Source organism: Mobula hypostoma, chromosome 4 (assembly GCF_963921235.1).
Source record: "Mobula hypostoma chromosome 4, sMobHyp1.1, whole genome shotgun sequence".
Lineage (NCBI taxonomy): Eukaryota > Metazoa > Chordata > Chondrichthyes > Myliobatiformes > Myliobatidae > Mobula > Mobula hypostoma.
Window position 1 is genome coordinate 102,578,416 of NC_086100.1, and position 24,572 is coordinate 102,602,987.

A 24,572-nucleotide genomic window follows, 5' to 3' on the forward strand; every position below is an offset into this window, starting at 1 on the left:
GACCGTAGGTGTTCAGCAAAACGATCTCCCAGTCTGCGTCGGGTCTCGCCAATATATAGAAGGCCACATCAGGAGCACCGGACGCAGTATATCACCCCAGCCGACTCACAGGTGAAGTGTCGCCTCACCTGGAAGGACTGTCTGGGGCCCTGAATGGTGGTAAGGGAGGAAGTGTAAGAGCATGTGTAGCACTTGTTCCACTTACACGGATAAGTGCCTGGAGGGAGATCAGTGGGGAGGGATGGGGGGGACGAATGGACAAGGGAGTCGTGTAGGGAGCGATCCCTGCGAAAAGCCGGGGGGGGGGGAGGGAAAGATGAGCTTAGTGGTGGGATCCCGTTAGAGGTGGCGGAAGTTAAGGAGAATAATATGTTGGACCCGGAGGCTGGTGGGGTGGTAGGTGAGGACCAGGGGAACCCTATTCCTAGTGGGATGGCGGGAGGATGGAGTGACAGCAGATGTGCGTGAAATGGGGGAGATGCGTTTGAGAGCAGAGTTGATGGTGGAGGAAGGGAAGCTCCTTTCTTTAAAAAAGGAGGACATCATCCCTCCCCCTCCTGTCTTCTCCTATCATTTTGGATCTCCCCCTCCCCCTCCTCTTACTAGCTCTTCCTTCAGTTAGTCCTGACGAAGGGTCTCGGCCTGAAACATCGACTGTACCTCTTCCTAGAGATGCTGCCTGGCCTGCTGCATTCACCAGCAACTTTGATGTGTGTTGCTTGAATTTCCAGCATCTGCAGAATTCCTCGTGAATTAGTTTGTGTGGATGCTGTGTGATGTACCCCACCCCACTCAAATAACAAACAATACACCAGATACGATTAAATGATTTACAGTTTATAGATATTACTAGAACTATATAATTAATAGAGAATAAAATATAAAAGGAAAATAAAAGGTGCCACACTTATCAAAGTTCAATCTCTTCGTGCACAAACAGTTGGAGCTCAGGACCCTTCTTCTTCACCCTGCAACCTCTCGGACCACCTCGACCGGCCGCCTGGGACCAACAACGGTGGCCAACCAGACGCTCCATATGAGTCCGTCTCCGTCTCCTCGCAGAACGCCCTCCTCGGGGTCTGACCCTGTTAGCGGACATCACAGCACCTCTGTCTCTCTGACATCACATCCTCTGTCTCTCTCTCCCGCCTTCTGCCTCCAAAACCCCGCGCATACAAATCTTCCAGATACACCAGAATCATAACAACTATCCCAATTGGTTCGTAACATCTTCTTATCACCGCCTAACCCAAAACAAGCTGCTAGCGCAGAAATTTTCTCAGCGTTTAACATAACAAAGAAGCATTCCCAAGTATAACATAACAAAGAAGCCATTTTAATTAGCCTACGCAGTAACATAAAAGACAAAAACCCCCTACACCAGCGTTTACTCTTTTTATTCAGATTTCCTGCAGGTTTTATTTTACTATGGAACATGGTCTCCTCTCTTGAAACAAGATCACACCAACTTCAATCACAGATGGTAGAAAATTTGCATACTTACAGTAGATGTGAGCTCCAACCTACAGTAGATTCTTATACAAGTTGAGTACCCCTTATCCGAAAGGCTACAAATTTTTCCGGATTTCAGGTTTTTGTAGATTTTGGAATACATGATGTGGTAGCTTGGGACCACCATCATCTCCAACTGAATTGATGTGCTAAAGGTAAGTAGCCTTGGTCTTGCTCATCACACATATGTACTTGTATTAGGAAAATATAAGTGTGCAGACTAAGAAAGGCAGCTCAGCAGCATAGGGAGATTACCTGAATCAGCTGTTGAACAACAAACAATGGCAGGCTTTCAGTCTCCACCTACGATGCTTTTGATTATAAGGTTGCAGTACACTGGATTTGTGTTTTACTTTTTTTTAAAAAATGTTTTATGTAAGGTATAAAACCACTCAGCATTGTAGACGTGCTTTGGTCTTAGATTTTCATCAGCAATGCTTTAAAAATTTAATGTCGTTATGTAAGGTATAAGAACAAACAGCATTGTAGACTTGTTCTAATGTTAGACGTTCACGATCAGCAGATGCTTTAAAAATTTAATGTTGTGCCTTTTCTTAAAGTTCTGCAAACAGCCTGCAGAATGTTCACAACAAACTTCAATTTTCAGTTCACTGTAATAGATCTTTGCTTGTTTCATGATCAATGTACTGAAAAGCGCCATAAGTCCACTCTGACACTGACAATACACGATTGGGATCTTCATTTTTCACTTAATGCAGGGTTTTCCCATTAACATGTATTCATTCTATATGTGAGATCATTTCTCAAAACTGTGTGTGGTGTGTCGAGACCTGTGCATCACTTGGAAATCTTCCCAGTGTCTTGTGGAATTTTCCACTTGTGACATCATGTCAGCACTCAAAAAAAGTTCGGATTTCAGAGGATTTTTGGATTTTGGAATTTCAGATAAGGGGTACTCAACCTGTACTAAGGTACCAGAAAAAAATGAGCTTGTACTAAAAATCCCTAAGCAAGGGTCCTTCACAGTGCAACATAGGTCTCTAAATAAAGAGTTTGTAAAAACTGGATGACTTTCCATATCTATATAGTAATGTCTCTGCAAAGCTAGTCATTAATGATAAAATTCACTCCTACCTCCTCTGCACCAAAACAGCATTTGACTGCCTGAGGAACAAGCATTTAAAGGTCTATATCTAAAGACTTCAAACCCAGCATTAAGCACATACTCTACAACTCCTGTGCTCCTCTAAGCTTCACAGGCACTTTGAAAGCACTGGGGGAATACTATCAATGCTGTATCCACAAAATCTTCCAAATGCAAAGATAGAATAAGCAAACTAACATCAGCATCTTATCCAACAGACATCTAAATTATACACAACTGGCTCCAAATGCCCCACACCAGACTTCTGAAGAGGCCACTGTCATAGTGAGAGATTACCAGGTGAAGAAAGGAAATAATTAATTCTGGAGAACTGGAGTGGAAGCAACTCATCCATGACACTGAAAGCTTGCCTTAGATTGATGACAGCAACATAACGTAGCCTATATGGTAAGTGATTTAAGCCCTCTTCAGTCACAGCAGGGATACAGACAGACCTTGTCAGCCGGTGGGTTACAGAAATTAAATGAAGAAAACTACACATAAAGCTGAATGGTGAGCTGGAGCTGGGAACCACCCGAAAAAAGGCACCTTAAACCTAGACTCAGGCAATATTTGAAAAAGGTGACCAGAAAGGTGAAATCAAGATCTGGGCAGGAAAGATGGTCCAATGTAGCTTTGTCGTTGTTTATGCATTCAAGTTTAATCTGAGATGTTACTGTCTTCGTTACTCAGCATCCAGACACCCTGTCTGGTGTCAGTAAATGAAAGAATACAGAAACTATAAATTTAAAATACCACTGACCATCAATGCCTGACATTTTATATTACTTCTTTTTATAGCCAGTTTCCAATGCAGGGATCTCTTCCATATTAGGCTTTATTCTGAAGTAATATAATATTCTGATTGTGCTTCAAGACCCATCAATTGGTATCAGAGAAGGGGTAAGGAGAAGCTCAGAAAAAAGAGGCCTGCTGCTTTGAAAGAAACTGCATCAGCACAAAATGAAAAATGAGATGCAACAGTATTCCTGTGTTATACTAAACAATGATCAGACTGACTTTCACGCTGTAAAACCACACAATTGACAGCAATCTGGCAGTGAGGAGAGATTGTCCACTTTGTACAGGATGAAGTCGATTTAGAATTCCTGTTAGACAATGACTTTATATGAGAGTGGACCACGTTGAGGAAATGGACTTCAAATATTGGAAAAAAACATTTCATGTGCTTGCCTTTGTATGCTGAGGCTCTGGGTTGGGATGTAATGTCATGTTGCAGCAGTACCAAACATCAATTAGACCTCAGTATTCTGCACACCTCTGCAAAGATGTGGTTACAATAGACAGTGCAGAGCAGATTTACCAGGATGTTGCCTGGGATAGAAAGTCATAGTTATAAAGGAGACATTGGACAGGCTGGGTTCATTCTGACTGGATTTAGGAAGAAAGAGGATGATATTATGGAGGTTCATAAAATTATGAGGGGCATACAAACGATGGACAGTAAAAATCTTTTCTACCCACAGCAGAGGAGTCTAGAGGGCACAGGTTTAAAGCGAGAGGCAAGAAGTTTAAAGGTGATCGGAGAAGTTACTTTTTCCACACAGAAGCTGGTTAGTATCTGGAATAAGCTGCCAGAGGACATGGTGGAGGCAGATACAATTACCTCTTTTGGGACAGGTAATTAGATGGGAAAGAGGTAGTGAGACATGGGCCAACTGTGGGCAATGGGATTAGTATAGTTGGGCATTATGGATGAAAGGGCAGTGTTTGATCTGCACACTTCTGTGGCATTCTTTCTAATGCCTGAAAATACGAGGCAAAGGCAACCACAGCTGCAGACATGTACTTGAAAAAGTGTAAAAACTGCTGCATCTGTTCCGCCTTGCTCAAAGGTTCCCAAACTAATTTTCATCATGGCTCATCTGTTACGCAGCAGCAGCTGAAAACAAACATGGGAAATCAATTTTCCACCCTCGCATTGACCCCCCCCTCACCCTCTGAGTAGTGACATTTAATACAGAAGCTATACATTACTCTTCAGGCACACCTACTGCCAGTAAGCTAAACCTTCGTCATAAAAACAGAGCCTTCCTTCATTCCCATACAGACGACCAATCCAGTATAACTCATTGTTTTAAGCATGGCTTTCAAGTCTTAGAACTAGGCAAGGAGACTATTGGGAGGAGATGGAAGAGTGGGAAGAGTGAGAGGAAAGACAACAAAACACAGTGTTTTCTGCCGGGCGCACAGGCATAGTCTAACTTGCCATAGATGAAAAGGCTTCTGCTAGATCGTATTTAGTCAGGGCAATTGAGCCTGATCCGACCAATTAATTATTGTCCCATCTTAGCCTGTCATTGTATCAGCCCCAATGCAGAAAACAATCACTGCTTGTTTCGTAGCTCAAAGCTGGTTATTTATCTGATCTGAAACATTCCAAACACTTGCGACCTTTCTGACAGTCAGTAAAACCCACAACATTTCATCTGGGAATTATTACACTTAGTATCATTTATCTTCAGTACCAGTCTGCCAGCTAATGACAAGACAGAGAACCACTGCAGTTTCAATGTGCATACACTACTGGAATAGATCGGGCAAATTAAAGATCAACACAGGGCCTCTAGATCCTTCCTCTACAATGCACACACTGCTCCTTGAAATTATCCATCCACACATCATCAGAGACCAGTTATTCAGTTTTCTTTGAAGATATATGTGAGAATCGAGAGCAGAAAAAATAATAATTAATAGCCACAATATCTCAGAATTTACACACTTAAACAATCAGCTACTTTTCAGAGAAAACTGGGAAAAATATTTGACTCCAAGAATTTTTGTAAAAATTCTACCTGGATGTTGCAAGAACTCCCAAACTTCAATACAGATGCTGATGAATACATTTCTAATAGTTACATAAAAAATGAATTATTGCTATTGACTTTGTGATCCGCTGGAAACCAAGTGTACACTTCTTTGCAGCTTGAGGTAAGATCAAAGAGATACTACCATTCATTGTATGTTATGGCATCTACACATAGACCCCATTGTTGTCCATGTGATTTCAATACTCCCATTCTCACCACGAGTGCACGCATACATTGGGCTTCCTGTGTGTTAGTTGGTGGACAGAATAGTGAGACAACAGAAAGCAGATTGTTCTTTTATTAGGTTGCTCTGAGTACTTTAGTTCTGTTTCTTGACGGTGCTGGATGTTTGTTAAGTAAATGCAGACAATGATATACCAATATTGCAGGGGTGTTGCCACTCCCATGTCAGAGCCTCATCATGGAATTCGATTGGTCAGCACACTGTTCCAAGTTTTCCAACTCCACCCCTGACCTGCCATATGACACTCGTGCTTTTTCCTTCCCAAATAAATATGAACTGCAAAGCCAACATTACAATCGTCATGGCAATAAGGACTTCATACTTAAAGAAATTAACGGTTAAGTGTTAACTGCCCTTACAAATGTTTGGAGATGCGATGAAAATGTCAGTTGGTGATTGTTTTTTACTTCCCTGGCAAGGAACTTCTCTAGTCTCTTCCACATGCAGAGGTGCTGCCAACACTGCAAGTGTTGACAATGTCACTGATCGACTTTTCCTTGAGCTTCTTTTAACAACAGGACATGTGAAAGAACTACTTAAGCAGAATAGAACTTAGGGTAATAACAAACCATAAACCAAGAGCTTTTGCAAATGTTAGAAATCCAGAGGAACACACACAAAATGCTAGAAGAACTGCTAAGTTCCCAGTCTCGCATAATAACAATTTTATTTGGACCTTTGAAACTGGTCAGAGCTCACATATCATACTGAACACATCTTAGTACTCCAGAGCAGTCATTCCCAAACTTTTTTGGTTCACCATATCCTTGGCTCCTAGACCACATCCCCAGTGCCACCCTGGTCGAAGCCAGACCCTAGTGTTGTGTAGTTAATGCTGAAATACTAGATTCATATAATGGCAAACATCTGGTATCAGTGATACTTTTACAGAAATATACTGATGGGATGCATATTTTTCTTTAGCTAAGAAATGGGCAAAATGCTGATTCCAATGGGGTGCAGGAAGTATACCTCTTTGCAGAATCCTGAGCGTTACCATGTTTGTGACATGAAGTGAACAGAATAAGGAAAGAGATTCCTTTAAAGTACAGAAAGCTCCAGAGTTTAATTTTCAGCCTGTACAGAGCCAGCTGATTATCCTTCAGAAACTGAGTAGGTCTACAGCTCAGTGAGAAATTAGCACTGACCTTTCCAGGCTCCATCTCATCATTGTATGTCAGCTAATATCTGTCGTTTTGTCTCATGTACAAGAGGTGGAACTGAAGGGAAATGAGACTGAATTACTGGAACAACTTCACTACTTGAAATCATAAGTTATATTGAATATATTTTACAAATTTCAAGGATCAAAAGATCTCCTCTACTTTAGCTATAACTTCCTCCTACTGAGAATAACTCTACAGTTTGAAGGAAGTCAATTTCCAACTGAGCATAGAGATAGCAGACATGATAAATGAAACTCACATGGGTCTGATAATTGTGTACAAATCTTAAGTTAGACTATTGAAGATTAATGAAGAGACTAAGTGCTACTCTGTTAAAAACTGAGAAAAATTATTTTTATTAAGTCATTAGGTTAAAGGTCTACTGAACTCTGCTGACAGTGGTTCTCATCAGAGAAGTCATTAACAGGCTGATGGAGGTTAACAGCAGATTCACCACCTTTAACACTAAACCTCCTCACAAATTCATGGAAGCCAGGTAACAAATTGGATACATTTTATACACTGAAAATTAAACATAGCATCTTCTGTTGTCCTGGTGAACACATATGACAGTCAATTTGATAGTACAGAAATTTTTGAGGCAGATTGGCTTAAAAATATGCAGTGTATAATTTTCTTAGAGTGTCTGTGAACTAATATACTTGGGAAAAACAAAGGGCAAGGATTCAAAAATGGTTTAATTCAAGATTCAAGATTGCTTAATGTCATTTCCAATACACCAAGGATAAAGGAGAACAAAATAATTGTTACTCCAGAGGGGGAACGGGAGAAGTCAGCTCAGCAGGAGAGAGAATTGACAAAAAGCTGCTCTGTCCTTCTATAAAATCACTACATAAATTTAAGTATAAAGAACTAAATTTAAATGATAATAACCTTAAACAATAAATTTATTCTTACTTTAAACATAAAGAAGATAGGATAAGTAGGATTTAGGGCAAGTTTCATCTGTGTAAAAAATTAGCATAACCAAAAATAAGGAGCAAAGAAATGCAAAGTTTATTGGATTACAAACAAATAGCTGAGACTTTTGCGGGCAAGTCTTTCATTACGTGGGAAAATCAAGACAAGTCCAGAGGCCTGGAGGAACTATGTAAAGGAAATGCCTGAGTTTCAAATTGGGACTTCCAGGCCTGAGGAACAGCTGGAATCACTGTGGAGCTGCAGACTTCCTGAATTATTAGTTCCAGAACGTGGCCGCTTCACTGGCAGAGAGTGTGGGGGGTTTAGGAAAGCAAGTACATGGACATGCAGAAGGCAGCAATTCATGAATCTTAAATCCATGCACTTCAGTGCACATGGTACTCTTAAACTTTATGTGACAATAGAACCTGGTGGAGTGCCAATGCCTTGGATTGTAACAAAAACCTGCTAACATGGGAAATAAAAGAATGCAGAGAAATCTGTTGTTAAGGGTGATTCAAGAGCTGGGGTGGCAGGCTAATGTTTCAAAACCATCAGTGAGTTCCATATGGTCTCTGCTCAGTGCCCAGATAAAAGACAACACAGAGGAGCTGCCTGAAAGGGAAGTGGAGGAGCCAGATATTCAGGTGCACATTGGTCCCAACGCTAGAGGGAAATTAGTTGTTTCAGGCATTCAGGTGCAAGATATCTGCAGGACCCTGAAAGCAGTAATCCCCGGATTACACTCTCTGCCAGGAACCAACAAGAAAAAAGAAAAGGGCAGCAGGAGACCTGGTGAAAAGCAGACGGGGAGAATCAAATATTTTGAATTATTTCTCCAGAAGGACTGATGGATTACACCTCATCATCTATGGGACTAACTCAAAGCCAGTCACCTGTGTATTTGGGTGCATTAGACTAGCCTGGCTGGGGACTATTGGAATTAGAATCGAAATATTATTGTTGCATGTAATGAGTTACAGATAATATAGATATGAGATAATGAACCTTCGATACAGTGAGAGGGTTGTCTGCGTACAATTTACACAGATCAGATCATTACACAGAGCACTGAAGTAGAACAGCATAAAACAAGAACAATGTGTAGCAGTAACTGAGAAAGTGCAGTGCAGGTACAATATTACGACGAAGTAGATTTTGACGTTAAGAGTCCAACTTGAAACAGGAAAACAGGAGAAACAAGGTGGAAAGAGCACACATAGCCAACGTTACCAAAATGGATAGCAGTTGTTTTGAATAAGCCAACTAATTTTATGACCGACAAGTTTGATAACAGTTGAAATAGATGTCATTTACATCCATATTTTAGAAGGCATTTGAAAAAGCCCCACAAAGACGGCTGGTCAATGAAATTAATTTGTAAGGAATCAATTAATTTTTGACAGCATGGATAAAAAAGGCTCAAGGATGAGAAACTATAAATTATGATACTAATGGTTTACAGACTGGAGGAGAGGACAGTGGTAGGTGTCGGAACCACTGGAACTGCTGATCTACAATTTATGACTTGGATAGGGTGTGTCTGCAAAATTCACAGATATCACAAAGCTCGGGGGTGAGAATGATAATCAGTAACTGGGATGTAAGAATGAGAGTAAGAAGACATGGACGTATGGTGTTAGGCTGGGCAGTCAAATGGCAGATAAAATTTAACACAATATTAATTACTGTCCAAAAGAATGACGAGTCCATGGACAGATGAAATGGCACAGTTCTAAACAAAAATGGCAGAACATGTTGAAAAAAACAATTAAGCAATACCAGAAGCACAAAAATTTAAAAGCAAGGAGATGGTTTTGAACTTCAGGCAGTAACTAGAGTCTTTTGCCCTGTTCTGGTCAACAGAGTTTTAAAAGGCTGCAAAGTTCTAAGAGATTAGATCAAAAAATTGGACCAAGAGTTCTCAGATTGAGGGATTCAATCCCAGAATGGAGAAGCTGTGGTGGGGAGTGGGGCAGGGTGAAGGTTCCACAGGGAGCAAAGAATATTGAGAGGGATTGGTGAAGCTGTGGAAAATCTCAACTGGTTTAAATGGGATAAAAAGACAGAAGATGTTCTCATTAATGGATGGTTCCAGGAGATGATCTCCACAGACTGGAAGATATCCAATATAAGCCACCATTATAGAAAGTGGAGGAGAGGAACAGGAGACGGAACCACATCACATGATCTAGAAATTAAATGGGAATGGACCATTTGATAAAATAATTATAGAATTGGACAGAGTCAACTTAAACTCATGGAAGGAAAATCCATTCTACCAACCAAACAGAGGTTTGGAGTTTGAACCGACAGAACAGATAGGGAAAAAGCAATGACTGTGATGTAGGCGATATGGGTTTACCAGTACTGGCTTATTATTGTCACATGTACCAAGACAGAACACCAGACCCCCCCAATTCTCATGGTCCCCACCCTCTTTCAGCCTTCTGCTTGGCCCGCTACTCCCTTTTATCTTTTCACTGGCTGGCAGCCTGCCTCCCACTCTCCACACTCTGGACTCTTGAAAGTGGATGAGAGGAACAGGGAAACTACAGATAATTAAACTGCAAATGAAATGCTCTAGAAATGAAATGGTAATTGTATACTGACTTGCATATTGTTTTTACAGATCCAGAAGGCCTTGGGTTTGGTGCTACACAAGAGATTATTAATCTATATTCAAGCATTGGAATTGAGGGCAATATACCGGTTTGATTTGAGTATTATATTATTGAACTGAAAATAATTTGGGCATTTTAGGGTTGTGAAGAAGTGGTGTTGCCGGGGCTCCGACTAGGAGACTGGACCAAGTGTAACTGCTGATGGCACAAAGTCAAATTAATGTGCCATTTGCGGAAACACATCAGTTCCAGAGAGAGAATGGCAGATGGAACATAATGTGAAAAATATGAAAGTTTCCCAGTTTGGCAGAAAACAGAGAAAAGTACACTGTATTTTTTACGGTGAGAGTTTAAAAAAATGTTAGTTTTAAAGGATCCTCGCACAGGGTTCACAGCCACACGAGACACCTCTGACTGTACATCCTTAGAATACATTTCAATAGTCAGATGAAATCTTTCCCAAAATTATAATCTGCTCGGACATCATTGGGTGACTAAATGAAAATTTAAATGGGTTTTGACCCACTGTGCACAATAAATGCCCCATTTCCCCATCCCCTCAGGAGGAGAGCAATGGAAGGGTAAGGGTAAAATGGATTCAGCAGTGGCTGGATGGGAGACACCAGAGAGTAGTGGTGGATTGTCAGATTGGAGGACGGTGTGTAGTGGTGTGCCTCAGGGATCTGTACTGGGTCCAATGTTGTTTGTCATATACATTAATGATCTGGATGATGGGGTGGTAAATTGGATTAGTAAGTATGCAGATGATACTAAAATAGGTGGAGTTGTGGATAATGAAGTAGGTTTTCAAAGCTTGTAGAGAGATTTAGGCCAGTTAGAAGAGTGGGCTGAAAGATGGCAGATGGAGTTTAATGCTGATAAATGTGAGGTGCTATATTTTGGTAGGACTAATCAAAATAGGACATACATGGTAAATGGTAGGGCATTGAAGAATGCGGTACAACAGAGGGATCTAGGAATAATGGTGCATAGTTCTCTGAAGATGGAATCTCATGTGGATAGGGTGGTGAAGAAAGCTTTTGGTATGCTGGCCTTTATAAATCAGAGCATGAGTATAGGAGTTGGGATGTAATGTTGAAATTGTACAAGGCATTGGTGAGGCCAAATTTGGAATATTGTGTACAGATCTGGTCACCGAATTATAGGAAAGATGTCAACAAAATAGAGAGAGTACAGAGAAGATTTACTAGAATGTTACCTGGGTTTCATCACCTAAGTTACAGAGAAAGGTTGAACAAGTTGGGTCTTTATTCTTTGGAGCGTAGAAGGTTGAGGGGGACTTGATAGAAGTATTTAAAATTATGATGGGGATAGATAGAGTTGACATGGATAGGCTTTTTTCATTGAGAGTAGGGGAGATTCAAACAAGAGGACATGAGTTGAGAGTTAAACGACATAAGTTTAGGGGTAAAATGAGGGGGAACTTCTTTACTCAGAGAGTAGTAGCTGTGCGGAACGAGCTTCCAGCAGAAGTGGTTGAGGCAGGTTCGATGTTGTCATTTAAAGTTAAATTTGGCAGCTATATGGACAGGAAAGGAATGGAGGGTTATGGGCTGAGTGCAGGTCGGTAGGACTAGTTGAGCGTAAGCGTTCAGCACGGACTAGAAGGGCCGAGATGGCCTGTTTCGGTGCTGTAATTGTTACGTGGTTATATGGAAAGACGAGGGTCAGACAGAGGGGAACAGCAAGTGTGGAGAGTGGAAGGTAGGCAGCCAGTGAAAAGAGAGGAGGGCCTGGCATAGAAAAGGAAGCAGGGAGTCAAGCAGAAGGCTGAAAGAGAGGGGGAGTGAGAAATGGAGGGAGGGGAACTCAAGGAGGGTGAAAGATGGTTGGGAGTTAGGAAGGATAGTTAGAAAGACACAAGGACAGAAAAGTATCAAGTCGCAGATAAATATAGCACAGACGCAGACCATCAAGTCCATTTAGATAATCAATCTTTACACTAACCTCTCTATAATCCCATTTTAATTCTCCACGTTCTAATCACTTTACACCAGATCCTACTACGTACCTATACAAATGGGGCAATTAACCTACAATTTACAGTGGCTAATTACCTGCAGAGTGTTGGGATGACTGATGGAAGTCACTCTCTGGAATCTCACACAATATGGAGAATGTGCAGGCTCCATATTGACTGCACCCAAGATCAGGGTTGAACCTGGATCTCAGGCGCCGTCAAGCAGAGGGTCCACTCTCCAGATGAAAGGGGCGCAAGCAAGGTGTATCTGTGCTCAATACCATCCATATACATGTGCAAGTTTGCATTTGCTGACAGACATCGTGCTTGTGTGCATACAAGCTTGACTCAAACGCACTGTTTTCAGCACCGCAATTATCTGCACAAATAATGACTGCCATTTTTCTCATAAATAATCTAATAACGGTGATGGAGAATGATTGCTTAATGGAAAACTGCAAACACGGGAAATACATTTATATAAATGCAATTCTGTGCCTCACATCTGTTGATTCAAAGTCATCTAATTTCATATTTGATATAGCTACCGCAGCAAAATAAATTTAATCTTCTGAAATATTTCTTGTAAAAGTGTTCAAGACATCACCATAAGGTCTTAATCTCATCAATCTGCCCTGACCTCACCTCCATCCTCTGGCAACAATACATTTCATTTGAAAAGGCAACCAGTCTTAATGCATTGTCTCCCATTACAGTACAGTCCTAATTCACTGCTCTGTTATTCTTCATTCCCGATATTTTTCTTCTTGTGTCCTTTCTACATTTCTAATTTAACTCTCATTTGCAGCTGTCCTTCAGTTGTGAACACCTCTTTTATCACAATCACCCCGCTCTCAATGGGATTGATCTCCTGCTTTGTCTGCACCTGTGGTTTGTGCTGGCCTTCTATCTGCCTGCAATGCCCTTTGGATCATCTTACAAAATCCGTTCAATTATTTATCCACTGTGAGCTCCTGTTTGCATATTAAGAAATAAAACAGGGAGCTCTCAATCTCTGGACTTCCTACTCTATTTAACAGAGTGGAATGAAGCTTGAATGTGCAAGTGGATTTAATACTCTTACTTCAGCAGTGGAAAGTGAATTTGTGAGATTAAAAAAATTGTGCATGTTTTTTTTAAAAAAACAAATTAAGTGGAGGTATGGTGATTCGAGCTGAGTTCAAAAGGCTTCATATTTGGCATTTTGACCAACATCCAGAAAGCATCAGCATAGGCAAGGACATTTGGGAAATTATAGGAAGGGAAGTGATAAGCTGGGGATGAGCGAAGCCCAGGAAAGGACACCACTGGTGAGTATCCTGTGAAGGCAACAATTTATATTCGTGAGGAAACAAAAAAGTATTACATCAAAGAAGCTTAACAAGTCAGACTCTCTGGTTGCAGCCAGGGCAGAAGTGGGTTCATTAATTTGATTGGCAGATTGGAACTGAAGCCATTGTTTGAGATCTGTTTTCAGGATAGTCAATAAACCTCAGGTCCTTGAGAGAATTTCAGGCAAGTGGTGTCAATCATAGGCTGTATGTAATAGCATACGTAGGCCATGGGAACAATATATATCATATATTCAAAAGGAATGATGTCATAGTTCTAGAAGTGAACAATGGGTTTTAGGGACATTTCTCCAAAAATTTCTATCCAGAAGTACCTACAAGTACTTATGGCAGAAACTAAACTCAAGGGCATAGCAGGAAAATCCAGAGAACAGTTTTTCAATCTACTGCATTTCAAAAATACTTTATACTTTATTGTCGCCAAACAATTGATACTAGAACGTACAATCATCATAGCAATATTTGATTCTGTGATTCCCGCTCCCTGGATTACAAATCAATAGCAAATATTAAAAATTTACATTATAAATCATAAATAGAAAATAGAAAAATGGAAAGTAAGGTAGTGCAAAAAAAACCGAGAGGCAGGTCCGGGTATTTGGAGGGTACGGCCCAGATCTGGCCCAGAAATATTAAATATCCTTACAGAAAAAATAATTTTGCAATAGAAGTATTGAACAATTTTAGATTTCATGTTCTGTATTACAGTAACAATTTCCATTCACACCCCAACTTTTACATAGTAAAATATCCTAAGGGTCTCCAGAGATTATATCCACAACAATTGATGTGAAACCACTCATTATAATGAGGTAACCAGAAGCTTGATCTAAGACACTGGCATTCAAATGTGCTTTGAAAATGAGGCGAATAAAATTCTGAGCTTACAGCTTTAGAAGTTAAAGCATGCTTACCAACCATGAAGGGATTTCAAAACCAAAGTGAGAATTTAAAATCAGTGAGTTGTTTAACCAAGAGCCAATGCATGTTCCATAAACAGAAGGATGATGAGTAAATAGGGTGTTTCAAATTAGGTTTAGAACTACCGAGCAAAAGAAGTCAGCCAAAATGGATTGGAATTATTTACAGGCAACATGTTTTAACAATGCAACATTGAATCACATGAAGGAGTAGCAGGCGATAGAGTCAAGTGCCTTCATAATATTTTAGCATCTAGACCAGGGGTTCTTAACGGGGGGCTTCCATGGGTCCCTCAGGGATCTGTAGATAGATTCCAGAGGGTCTGTGAATTTGGATGGGAAAAAATTTACATCATTACGAACATCTAACTGAAATTTAGTATTTCCGTCAATAATGCTAACAAACCACAGTAGTATTAGCAGTACCGATGACTTTGTCACCAATAGAATGCACAGATGTTTCACATCACATTACAGTTGTTACAAATATGTCAAGTTTACCGCACGCTCATCACTACTTTAAAATTATACAGTTATTAGACCCACCGCTAGGTGAGACGTGATCATAGTCTTCCTGTCTGAGGACACTAGTGCTTCATAGCTGACCAACTGTCAGGCAACCCTGCATCTGGTAGTCATTTAGCCATCAACCGGTGAAGTTGCATGTTCCCAAATTTGTGATGCAGTCATATACGTTGCTCTCCATTATTCCCCATCTACAATTGCTTGTTGATTAATGCACAGGAGGTGATATGTTTTTATTCTAACAAGAGTTTAGCAAACTGGACAGCTCAAATGAGAATTCTTAATTCTCCATCGAAGCAAGACGCTGAGAGTGAAGGAGTAAAGGAATCTCGGAGAGAAGTCTTTTTTTTCCACTGCTCGGGGAAAAGAGGCTAGACTGTGCAGGCTCGTGATGTAGAGCCCCAAAGGTTTTAAAAAAAGGCCACCATATACAGCAGGCAGCGGAGTGAGAGGGAGCAGAGTGGGATGGCTTTGGCTCAATAGGCAGAGGCGAGGGTAGGTTCCGGTAAGTTTTGTTTTGTTTGTTTAGAGTAGAGAGAATGCCAGGTAGGATGTTGGAATGCTCCTCTTGCAGAATGTGGGAAGTCAGGGAGCCCTCCGGTGTCCCTGACAATGACACCTGCAAGAAGTACATCCAGCTGCGGCTCCTAACAAACCGCGTTAGGGAACTGGAGCATGAGCTGGATGACCTCCGGATCATTCGGGAGAAAGAGGAGTTTATAGACAGTAGCTTCAGGGAGGTAGTTAGGTCAAAGGAGCAGCGCACAGGTAATTGGGTTATCGTCAGGCGAGGGAAGGGGAAAGGGTAGGCAGAGCAGGGTTCCCCTGTGGCTATTCCCCTCAACAACAAGTATACCGATTTGGATACCGTTGCAGGGGATGACTTACCTGGGACAAGCTGCGGCAGCCAGATCTCTGGCACTGAGTCTGGTTCTGCAGTGCAGAAGGGAGGGTGGAAGAAGAGGAGAGTGGTAGTGATAGGGGACTCGATAGTTAGAGATACAGACAGGAGGTTCTGTGGTCGTGACAGAGACTCCCGGATGGTTTGTTGCCTCCCGGGTGCCAGGATCAGGGATGTCCCTGATCGCGTGCCAGCATTCTGAAGTGGGAGGGTGATCAGCCAGATGTCGTGGTGCACATCGGTACCAATGACATAGCAAGGAAGAGTGAGGAGGTCCTGAAGAGTGAGTATAGACAGCTTGGTAGGAAGTTAAAAAGCAGGACCTTGAGGGTGGTAATCTCAGGATTGCTACCTGTGCCACGTGCCAGTGAGGGTAAAAATAGCAGATGAACACATGGCTGAGAAACTGGTGTAGGGGGCAGGGTTTCAGGTTTCAGGATCATTGGGACCTCTTCTGGGGCAGGTGGGACCTGTACAAGAGAGATGGGTTACACTTGAACTACAAGGGGACCAATATCCTTGCAGGGAGGTTTGTTAGTGCTATTGGGGAGGGTTTAAACTAGATTTGCAGGGGGATGGGAACCAGAGTGCCAGAGCAGATAGTGGAGTGGCGGTAAAAATAAATGATGTTAAAAGTTCATGCAAAGTCACAAACAGAGGGGTTGTGTGTGGTGGTAATAATCTTCTGAGGTGTGTCTACTTCAATGCAAGGAGTATTGTGGGAAAGGCAAACGAGCTGAGGGCGTGGATTGACACATGGAATTATGACATTATAGCCATTAGTGAAACTTGGCTACAGGAGGGGCAGGACTGGCAGCTTAATGTTCCAGGGTTCCGATGTTTCAGACGTGATAGAGGCAGAGGGATGAAGGGTGGGGGGGTGGCATTGCTCATCAGGGAAAATGTTACAGCAGTGCTCAGGCAGGATAGATTAGAGGGCTTGTCTACTGAGGCCATATGGGTGGAACTGAGAAACAGGAAAGGTATGACCACATTAATGGGGTTGTATTATAGTCAGTGAGAATTGGAGGAGCAAATCTGCAGAGAGATAGCAGACAACTGCAGGAAACATAAAGTTGTGATAGTAGGGGATTTTAGTTTTCCACATATTGATTGGGTCTCCCATATTGTTAAAGGACTAGACGGGTTAGAGTTTGTAAAATGTGTTCCGGAAAGTTTTCTAATATTTAAAATCTCGGTACCTACGGGTGAGGTACCAGAGGATTGGAGGATAGCTCACGTTGTTCTGTTGTTTAAAAAAGGCTCTAAAAGTAATCCGGGAAATTATAGGCCGGTAAGTTTAACGTCGGTAGTAGGTAAATTATTGGAAGGAGTACTAAGAGATAGGATCTACAAGCATTTGGATAGACAGGGACTTACTAGGGAGAGTCAACATGGCTTTGTGCGTGGTAGGTCATGTTTAACTAATCTATTAGAGTTTTTCGAGGAGGTTACCAGGAAAGTGGATGAAGTGAAGGCAGTGGATGTTGTCTACATGGACTTCAGTAAGGCCTTTGACAAGGTCCCGCATGGGAGGTTAGTTAGGGAAGATTCAGTCGCTATGTATACATGGAGAGGTAGTAAATTGGATTAGACATTGGCTGAATGGAAAAAGCCAGAGAGTGGTAGTGGAGGATTGCTTCTCTGAATGGAGGCCTGTGACTAGTGGTGTGCCACAGGGATCAGTGCTGGGTCCATTGTTATTTGTCATTTATATCAATGATCTGGATGATAATGTGATAAATTGGATCAGCAAATTTGCTGATGATACAAAGATTGGAGGTGTAGTGGACAGTGAGGACTGTTTTCAAAGTTTGCGGAGGGATTTGGACCAGCTGGAAAAATGGGCTGAAAAATGGCAGATGGAGGTTAATACAGACAAGTGTGAGGTATTGCACGTTGGAAGGACAAACCAAGGTAGAACATACAAATGGTAGGGCACTGAGGAGTGCAGTGGAACAGAGGGATCTGGGGATACAGATACAAAATTCCCTAAAAGTAGCGTCACAGGTAGATAGGGTCATAAAGAGAACTTTTGGTACATTGGCCTTTATAAATCAAAGTATTGAGTATAAGAGTTGGAATGTTATGGTGAGGTTGTATAAGGCATTGGTGAGGCTGAATTTGGAGTATTGTGTACAGTTTTGGTCACCAAATTACAGGAAGGATATAAATAAGGTTGAAAGAGTGCAGAGAAGGTTTACAAGGATGTTGCCGGGACTTGAGAAACTCAGTTACAGAGAAAGGTTGAACAGATTAGCACTTTATTCCCTGGAGTGTAGAAGAATAAAGGGAGATTTGATAGAGTTATATAAAATTATGATGGGTATAGATAGAGTGAATGCAAGCAGGCTTTTTTCACTGAGGCCGGGGAGAAAAAAAAAGAGGACATGGATTAAGGGTGAAGAGGGAAAAGTTTAAAGGGAACATTAGGGGGGGGCTTCTTCACACAGAGAGTGGTGGGAGTGTGGAATGAGCTGCCAGGTGAAGTGGTAAATGCGGGCTCACTTTTAATATTTGAGAAAAACTTGGAGACAGGTACATGGATGAGGTGTGAATGGAGGGATTTGGTCCAGGTGCAGGTCAGTGGGACTAGGCAGAAAAATGGTTCAGCACAGCCAAGAAGGGCCAAAAGACCTGTTTATGTGCTGTAATATTCTATGGTTCTGTGGTTCGATGGTTCTAAGGCTGCACAGTTTTTTGTAATACCATGCGACTCCATGAACAACAGCTGAATTCCAGGAAGAACACCAAGCCCAAGTTACAGCTGTAATCTTTGTGTCTATCCGAGTATCTAAAAGCCATTAGAAGTGTTAAAACTTCAGGCAAATTGTAAAATCCACCTCATTGTATTTACTTAGCATACAAATTTCTTGAGTATCTTACTCCATTTAACATACAGATTATTTACTTCTTTGCAAGTTTATCAAACAAATTATTTAAAAACCACACAAAATATTGAAATACTGAAAGAAGAATAAAACCCACTGTTGGAACAGTATGGAAAAAAAAAGGATTGTATTCATGGGTTGCCTTACCGGGCAGATATTTTTAACCATATGAAAGTTAAGAAATTGCAAGGATAAAAAAGACCCTGACGGGAGTTATGTACAGGTCCCCAAATAGTAGCCAGGATGTGGGATACAAATTTCCATGGGAAATAGAAAAGGCATGTAATAAGGGCAATGGTATGATCGTCATGGGGGACTTCAATATGCAGGTAGACTGGGAAAATCAGGTTGGTGCTGGATTCCAAAAGAGAGAATTTGGAGTTTCCCTGATCTAGATGAACCTCCAAAGGAAGGGTTTAATTACACAGAGAAATGATCTGAGACCTTTTCTACCCAGAGAGTGATGACAACTTGGAATATATTGAAAGACGTTGTCCTAGCAATATGTAAGAGCTATCTGGAAGAGCACTTGAAACATCGATTCATAGACGGCTATCAGGGAAGTGCTGGAAGAGTAGATTTATATGGACGAGTCCCCACTGGACAGGCTGGGCCAAACAGCTTGTTTCCATGCTGCAGGACTGTAAGATGAAATATAACAGAGGTTGTGAACAGCCTAGTCTCAAACAACTACACAAAAATGAATGAGATTAGTTGCAAGGAATGGAGTTTGAACTGAGGTTTGAAGATGATGCTTTCAGTCCTCTGAGCTGAAACTTCAGCTCTTCCCGAATTAGGTGTTAGACAAAGAATTTAATCATATGGAGGTAGCTGAGGAATCAACAACAAAGTAATCATCAAAAGATAAGTTGGGAGTCATCAGAATACATGAGGAAATGGCCACCATAACGCTAGATGACCATGCTGTACAGCAAGTAGAAGGGGCAAAAAACAGATCCTGGCACAGGACAAAAAAGCAATTGTTGCTGTTTGCCCAGTGGTGGGTAACAATGGGATAAGATGGCTGTACACCAATGCAGCCTGATCTGAAATACACAAGAAGGTTAAGCAATTAGATGACATTGTGCTGCTTCATTTCTGTACTAGGGCAAATAGGAAAATTCAAACCCACATTTATCAGGAAAGATGGACACAAATTTGGGAAGTTACATCACATTCAAGGAATTCAGAGAGGGGGTAGTGGAAGATGGACCAACAAGGTGGTCAAGGTTTGGTTTCTTGAGGCAAGGGATAATGAGGAACAGACAGAAATCTAGTGGGTTTTTTGTACTTTATGATGGAGGTATGGCTAAATTTAAAAAAAACAATTTGTTTTTTTGAAGTTGACTTCAAAATAGTTGTGGTAGTTGTAGTAAGGCAAACATTAAAACAAGAGTACCCTGGGGCAGTTGTAGTCATATGAGGCTTTTGAAGTGAGACCATCAGAGACACTTCTGCTTATTATAGACTGGGTTGGCTGTGACAGGGTGTACACAAACCAGACAGGAAAAGCACTGTACTGAGACTTTTCCAGAAAGGTCTTTCAAAAACATTGCACCCCCTTTACACAATAAGAGGTGCCAGAGACAGACAAGATAGCAGAAGGATGTGAAAGATACCCAACGACTCAGGCTCTATTGTCTTCAACTAACTTCAAAATGTCATCGGCTGTCCACTTGAAGTTTTGATCGACTTTAACACCTCTATTGTGAATGGAGTCTGAGCTTGTGTATAAAGAATTCAAACACATACAATTTACAAACGACCAATATTGATAACTAATAAGCCAATTCTGTATAAAAGTAGGAGTTTTCTGTTTAGACCTCAGAACAGTATAGGTGGCAGGGGCCCGTGTTTTTCTCCTTGTGCACAGTAAAATAAAAAAACACTTGAGCCATAAGAGTGCATGTGCTCTGGCCCAGTCACTGTTTTTATTTATTCAATTATCAGCGATGACAGTTACTTTGACACAATGACTCTGCTCCTGAGCAACGCCACTACAAATCATATTATTGTGCAAGAATAATATATTTCCCCATACTTATAGATGGACAGCCATTTGAAGATGAATCCTGTCTCGAACAGCTTCTCAACACTTAAAAATATTACATTTTCTCATTTGATGTGACTAAATGTTATAAGCTCTCTCTCCCAATTTTAAACAGTGCCCAAAGCTACACAGTTGAAGCTAATAGCATTTTGCAAAATCACTGAATTTAGGGAATTTTGTCTTGTTTGCAAGAGAAGACTGAACATGTATAAAAGGCAGTTATGAAAATGTTGTATGAACATCATATGGCCTGAGGGACAACTCAGAAGGCTGGGTTATCAATTCCACTGAAAATGACATAGAACAAGGCTGGAAAATACCATTCAAGCAATTATTTTGCACAAATCTGTCAAACTGATGTAGTCATATCATTGAAATAACCTTGAACTGCCTTACACATGCTAATAAACAAAACACAATTTGGTGTTGTTTGCCTGATCGACTGGACACCTTTTTTGAATGAAGGAAGCAGGACTAAAATATTGCCCTGCTACAATTTGATAATATTCAAAATGCAGATATTTTTAGTTTAAAGACTGAGCTAACAGGTTCTAGCATAAAAGTCTAACAGAACAAAGAAAATCTGGAAATCAGTAAAAAAGCTGTTATATAGCAGATGATTATGCTGTTCTGCTATTTCAAACGATAATACTCCAGATGTTTTGGAAAAACTGAAAGAAATATGTGCAATTTTACACTAAACCTTAAGCTTTTCAAACAGGAACCAGCATACCAATTTGTTCAATGCACATAAAGAATCTATCAACAGTATTTTTTCTTTACTAATTACAGGCTGGAACATACCATATGAACCTGTGTCGGCTTGTCAACTTTCTGGAGTAGTACTGGCTTAATGTTACCCTGACACTGGATCTAATTTTATGCCTGATTTTGTGAATTTTAAAATAGTTTCTTCCTTCTACCTAATTTTCTCTTTTCGACAATCATAAGAGAAAGAAAGACCTTTTGACAAGGAATAGACTTTATGCTGGTCGCTGTCATGTCAACCATCGGACAAAGAAAAAGCTGAAGAAAAATAGACCAATTATTTATGCAAAGTGAAACAGTAACATCTGCTTGAGAAATCTCTTGTGATCTGGCTTTAGTTTCCCTGTTGTGTGGTGTCAAATGCATGGAAAGTGCAGCAGCAATATTAAACAGCAAACAACTTCTAATAAATTACATTGTGGGCATTCTCAGTCTTTAAAATGGCCAGCCGGTACAACCCCACTCTTCCGCTTTCTACATCCCATTTTCACAGTCAGTTTGCACATACCTTCTTCTTGTTGGCAGGGCAAATGTAGAAATTGGTAATTATGTTGGTGGTGCCAGACTGCAAGTTCAGTTTTATATAGGTAGTTCCATAATCTGAGGACCTGCCAACAAAATAAGAAAGCAATGATCAATTAGATTTAATGGAAATAGAGTCACACAGCATGAAAGCAGGCCATCCAGGCACATTTAGTCTGCCCTAACCACTGAGCACGCCTTTTATGCCAATCCTGCACTGAACTCTTTTTATTCTTACCTCATTCATATTAATCCCTTAACTATAAACGAAGGACAATGCAGAATGGCTAATGAACCCACCAACAAGTACATCATTGGGATATTTCTGAGATGCTGGAGGAAGATGCAGCACACAGAGAAAGGCCACGCAGTCACAGGGGAATATGAAAATCGTCCACTGACAGCTCTGGAGGTCAGGTTGCTTGAGGTCTGACACAGCGGCTTTACCAGATTCACCAGCACATTGTCCTCATTAATGGTGGCATTAGTGTGCTTCCAATCTTTAGTTACAGCAAATAAAGAATTAATGAATTGCCATATTGTGCAAGGCATGGCAAATAGAACAGTCCCCTACGAGTGTGCTTCAGTGACACTTCGGACAAATATTACTTACAAATACAGTAATAGCAACAACCTGCTCCTCCAAATTAGAAAAATGTCCAAAGACACAACAAGAACAGCTCAAGGGAAATGGATTTTAAAATGAAGGAGGCGATAATGTGTTTCAGGAAGGAATTGAAAGTTTAGGGCCTTAGCAGTCAAAGAGCTGGCCCCTGCTCTACCCTACCCAATCAGTTATACGGCTTCTCAAACACATCAGCAGGACAGGATTTTGCCATGCGAAGTATTACATGTGTGAGTTCCTAATGGATAATGCATACTAGGAAAGTGAAGGACCAGCAGGCTTTAACTAGCAAAATTTGAAAAAAATATGAGGGAAAAGTTAAAAGGCTGGACTAAAACTGAGAAAATTATAAAGAAAATAGATAAGAGACAGAGAGAAGTAAAACAACACATAAACATTATTCTATAAATATTAATAACTTCAAGTCAAGTTACTACCTATAGGATCCAGGGCATCATTTCTACAATTCCCCTTCTGTACCCAAGAGGGAGATTGAATTGCAGAAACCTAAAACTCCTGATTAAAATGATACTTATTCTGTTAACCCTAACATTCTGTGTCAGATGTAATTGGCAATAATGTACAATTGCAATAAATTTACGATCCTTATGGGAAAATTAAGGATAATCTGCTGTTTTTGTGAGAATAAAGTAGAACAGATTTTGCCTCTCAAAACCGGCGATTATCCCAACTTGCAATTTATTTGGTGATTGACAATTCAGAGTCTGTCCTTTCTCATCACACTGCTGTATGATTTACAGTCAAGAATGAGAAGCACAATTAAACTCATTCTTTTGGCAGCAAAATCTGTAGCATTATATTACAGAACATACTCTGTTCACCCCTACTGTGATAACCTACCAAAAGGCTGGAGCACAGAAATACGAAAGGTTGTCATCAAGAACAGCAGACAATCTGACTCCAATCTATGACAAAAGGGTTCCCAGTCCAAACTGAATCCACTTTCATACTGGTGGTCCGTTCGCTTTGTTCCAGCAACATCCACACAGACTCCCGGTCAGCAAGCTACTTTTCAACCACACTCAATTATTCAAGCAGCAGACCGGTAAAAGAGAGTCTAGTCTCGGGAGAAGGGGTTCAGATTTAACAGTGCAAGTGCTGGGTATCTACCAGAATATATAGATTCAAGATCATATCAATTTCTGAACAGTTTTAGAGTATATGAAAACCTTTGATTGCACTTCCCACATTACTTTACAGCACAGGTTGGGACTGCAAAAAGTGCCATCTAATTATGTGCAAATTTTCCAAACACTATTTATTTATATTGACACAGCACAGAATATGGAGCCACACCATCCAGCAATCCTCTGATTTAACCGGAGGGAGGAGAAGATCGCAGTGCGACACAGCGTGCGCGGCCGTTCCAAATGAATATCGTATGTGTAACTAGGGGGCCGTGCACAATCCAGATTTGATGGAGGCAGCCGTGAGAAGCATGGAAGAACAGCTGAAGTAACTTCTGAAATGCCTGCTTCGCTGCCGCTGCTACTGTGCGATCGAGAATCTCCGGAGACGAAGGCCCCAAATCCTCGGCCTTGCCTATTGCTGGGGTCGGGGTCGAAGCGCTTGGCAGAGATGGTGTTCGGTGCTTGGTGTCAGAGAGCTGGTTG

The 24,572-nt window shown here is 41.0% G+C and overlaps 1 protein-coding gene across 3 annotated transcripts in view; it reads right to left on the bottom strand.

Annotated features, from left to right (window-relative positions):
* The window catches only part of sorcs2 (sortilin-related VPS10 domain containing receptor 2), a 738,192-nt gene that overhangs the window by 437,345 nt on the left and 276,275 nt on the right, over positions 1-24,572 (bottom strand). For all 3 annotated transcript variants that reach the window (XM_063046317.1, XM_063046318.1, XM_063046316.1), the window contains exon 3: positions 22,300-22,399. In XM_063046317.1, coding sequence (XP_062902387.1) covers positions 22,300-22,399 — 100 coding nt within the window. The remainder of the gene's footprint in view (positions 1-22,299; positions 22,400-24,572) is intronic.